The 2889-nt window shown below is 43.0% G+C and overlaps 1 protein-coding gene across 1 annotated transcript; it reads right to left on the bottom strand.

Moving 5' to 3' along the window:
* Positions 1-6: 6 nt before the first annotated feature.
* On the bottom strand, positions 7-2869 carry LOC111652412 (uncharacterized). The gene is made up of 2 exons (XM_023402672.2): positions 2738-2869; positions 7-2548 (listed from the first exon to the last, which is right to left on the bottom strand). The coding sequence occupies exons 1-2, from the start codon at positions 2841-2843 to the stop codon at positions 1713-1715; spliced, it is 942 nt and encodes a 313-aa protein (XP_023258440.2). The 5' UTR covers positions 2844-2869; the 3' UTR covers positions 7-1712.
* Between the last annotated feature and the right edge of the window lie 20 nt (positions 2870-2889).

Below are 2889 nucleotides of genomic sequence, written 5' to 3'. Positions count from 1 at the left end.
GGGGGGCTGGCAAATCATTTAACACCAGTTCTTTTTTAACATGTCCCTCTTTTCTCTTTTTTTTTTTCTTTTTCTAGTGCGCCATCATACATATTCAGGCCAGGCTGACACCGAGCACGTGCTCCTAAGTATCATGCGATTAAAACACTTACCTGATCCATGCCCCTTGGGAGAGGTATGCAGGATTCAGACTGTAGAGGAAAATAGACTATAATCCTTCTCTCTGGAATGAATGGTGATGGTGGTGGGGGGGGTTGGTTGCAGGAATTTATCTCAGGGTGCAAACCAGCTCGACTCAAACTCCCACTGTTCCCTTAGTGACTCATTAATGACAGGTTAAGTACATAAATGACTGCGCCCAAGTGGGTTTATGTCGTTTTGAGATGCTGTGACTTGAACATGTAAAAAATGATATATCTTTGTGCGTGAAATCATGCATCTTGAGACTTTTTAGAGAGGTGATTATGTGGCTGCTCAACCCTCTGGCATCAAGTTTGACTACGATGAACAGTGCTCTCCTGTATCTAAGGATGCATTTGCTATGAACAGCCCAGCTTTAATTGTCAGAGCAGCTCTTTGTTTTCCCATCATCCTCTCTTCATAAAAGCAGGAGCAGATTTCTGTTGCACCATCTGCTTTCAGGCTAGCTGTCAACTGTAGGAAGTGATCATTCTGGTATTAAAATAAACTGTGTTCCTTTTAGTTTCAGGTGTTCAGAAAATATACAATAACCCCTTCCCATATGTGAAACTTTTTCTTTGTGGCTTTTGATTTAACTTTATTTTTTAACTTGTTATTGTGTGATATAACTTTTGAATAAGGCTTTGTTTCCTTTGTCTGTTTGTTCTTTCTGTTTCTCTGAGCAAGTGTTAGAACATCTGTGTTTTAAAGGAAATAGACCTGACTCTGATCGATTCGTTGTGGTTTTTGAGAAGTGTGTAAAAACAGCACTGTGTGGTTTACCATGTCATGAGTTGTGAGTTGGGTGAAAAATTTGTTTGAGCCCATAGAAACATTGCAGAACCACGTGTGAAATGAAAAACCGAAAACTGAGATACAAAGAATCCCACCACATGTCCTACTTTGATCTCATGTTAGATGCTGATCAGAGACAAATATGTATTAAATGGTCACGATTCTGCTGCTTTACTTCATGGCATTATGAAGATGATTACAACAGCATTAGCATTGCTGTAAATGTTAGCTGCATTTTGATCTTCATTTTTATGCAAAGTTGTCCCTTCATGGTTTAAGACAAATGTGTTTTTGCATGTAATATTGTATGTAAAATGTATTTTATGGTCAGGTAAACCTATTTGTATTTTTTAGTGTGTAATGTGACTGAGAGCTCCAGAGGAGCTGCTGGTGAGATTACTGTTTCCATGGTCAAGAATGAACTTTCCATCTCCAAGTGTGAGCCAACATGGATGAGAAGTCCTTAAAGGGCTCAGAAAAATTGAAATTTGAACAATAACATGACAACTGGGCAACAAACAAGAAGTTTGTGTGACATTACAGCTACTGAGTGTGGACCTTGTGGTGAGATTTTTGACCCTGTCATTTTTAGTAATTGATTATAATGATTTAATCCCCAGTGAAGTTTACTGCTGTTTCAGCGCATATCTTTGCCCAAACTTTTAACATTCAAATTGGAGGGTTCCTTTCTAAAAAAAATAACACAGTATCAGTCAGTGTCAGGGTGTGCTGTTAGCTTAATCTCTCACCCTGCCATCCCTGTGGTCTCTGAGCATCAGTCTCGTCCTCTGCTGCTCTTCTCTCAGCTCTGCTGCCAGAGGAACACGACGTTGCTGCTGCTGCTGGACAGGACTCTGCTCACTCCTGTCCTGCTGCAGGTCCTCGTCCAAAAGCTCTCTGCTGTCAACCACTGCTGTGTGACCACAAGTCTCCTGCACTCTGCATCTCTCCTCCCAGCTCTCTTCAGTCATCACATCTCTGTCCACAGCTGTTTGGCCAAGCTCCTGCTGCAGACCTGTGCTAATCGATAGCTTCCCCTGACACCGGCCTGGCCTGCTACGGTCTGCACTTAGCTGTGCCTGGCTGTCTGAAAGAATCTCTCTTTGGTGTGGGTGATGAGAAAGATAAGATTTAGACTGAGAGTGGGGTTGGGAGTCAGCAGCTTGTGGCTGGGATGTAGATCCCCGACTGCAGTTGAGCTGGATGGGTCCTATGATCGTGACAGGTGATGTAGGCTGAGGACAGTGCATGGAGCTCTCTGTGTCCCAGCACCTCTGCAGCTGCTGGCTCTGATGCAGGGAGGCAGAGATAAGGGCAGGCTGAACACAACTGGGGTTATAAAGTGTGGCCTCCACCTGGCTTTTGTCAAGACCGGGCCGATCAGGCTGAGAGGGAATGCCATGCAGGCAACACATCTGGGGCTCACAGCAGGACTGGTATCCACATCCTGGCTCTCGTCCTCTGTGAAACACAGGTGGCAGAGCCAAACAGGTGATGGGCTGAGGCCTCATAATGCTGGAGCAGGCAAAACCCTGAGGATAAGTGCAGTTTCCCCCTTCAACAGTCAGATGGCCTGCAGAACAATACAGTCACAGTCACAGAGACAAACTGAATTTAACATTTATGTCAAAAACATTTAGGAAATTCACTTAATCCTGTCTACAAAATATTTCATTTTCATTCTGATGCAATAACATTTTGATTGAGGGCTATAAAATATTGTAAGAGAATATTCCTCTTGCTTCAGTAGTATTCATTTTACCTAAAGAGGAAATCTGCTTCATCCAGAAACTAGCATCCCAGTTGAATTTGATCTTGACAGGATTCCAAGAGTCTGAGTGGAGTGATGGCTCAAGCAGTTGCTGCATCTGGAGTGAAATCTGCAGAAAGAATGTAAATTCTATGTATGAAAAA

The sequence above is a fragment of the Seriola lalandi genome, unplaced genomic scaffold (genome assembly GCF_002814215.2).
Source record: "Seriola lalandi dorsalis isolate HSWRI2012SDOR001 ecotype SW California unplaced genomic scaffold, Sedor1 jcf7180001973580, whole genome shotgun sequence".
In the NCBI taxonomy this organism is placed as follows: domain Eukaryota; kingdom Metazoa; phylum Chordata; class Actinopteri; order Carangiformes; family Carangidae; genus Seriola; species Seriola lalandi.
This window is presented reverse-complemented; position numbering and strand designations above follow the sequence as displayed.

Coding starts and splice junctions, on each gene's coding strand:
- LOC111652412 (XM_023402672.2), bottom strand. CDS start 2,843: ATGCAGCAACTGCTTGAGCCATCACTCCACTCAGACTCTTGGAATCCT. Junction 2,549..2,737: donor GAAGCAGATTTCCTCTTTAG/GTAAAATGAATA, acceptor ATTGTTCTGCAG/GCCATCTGACTGTTGAAGGG.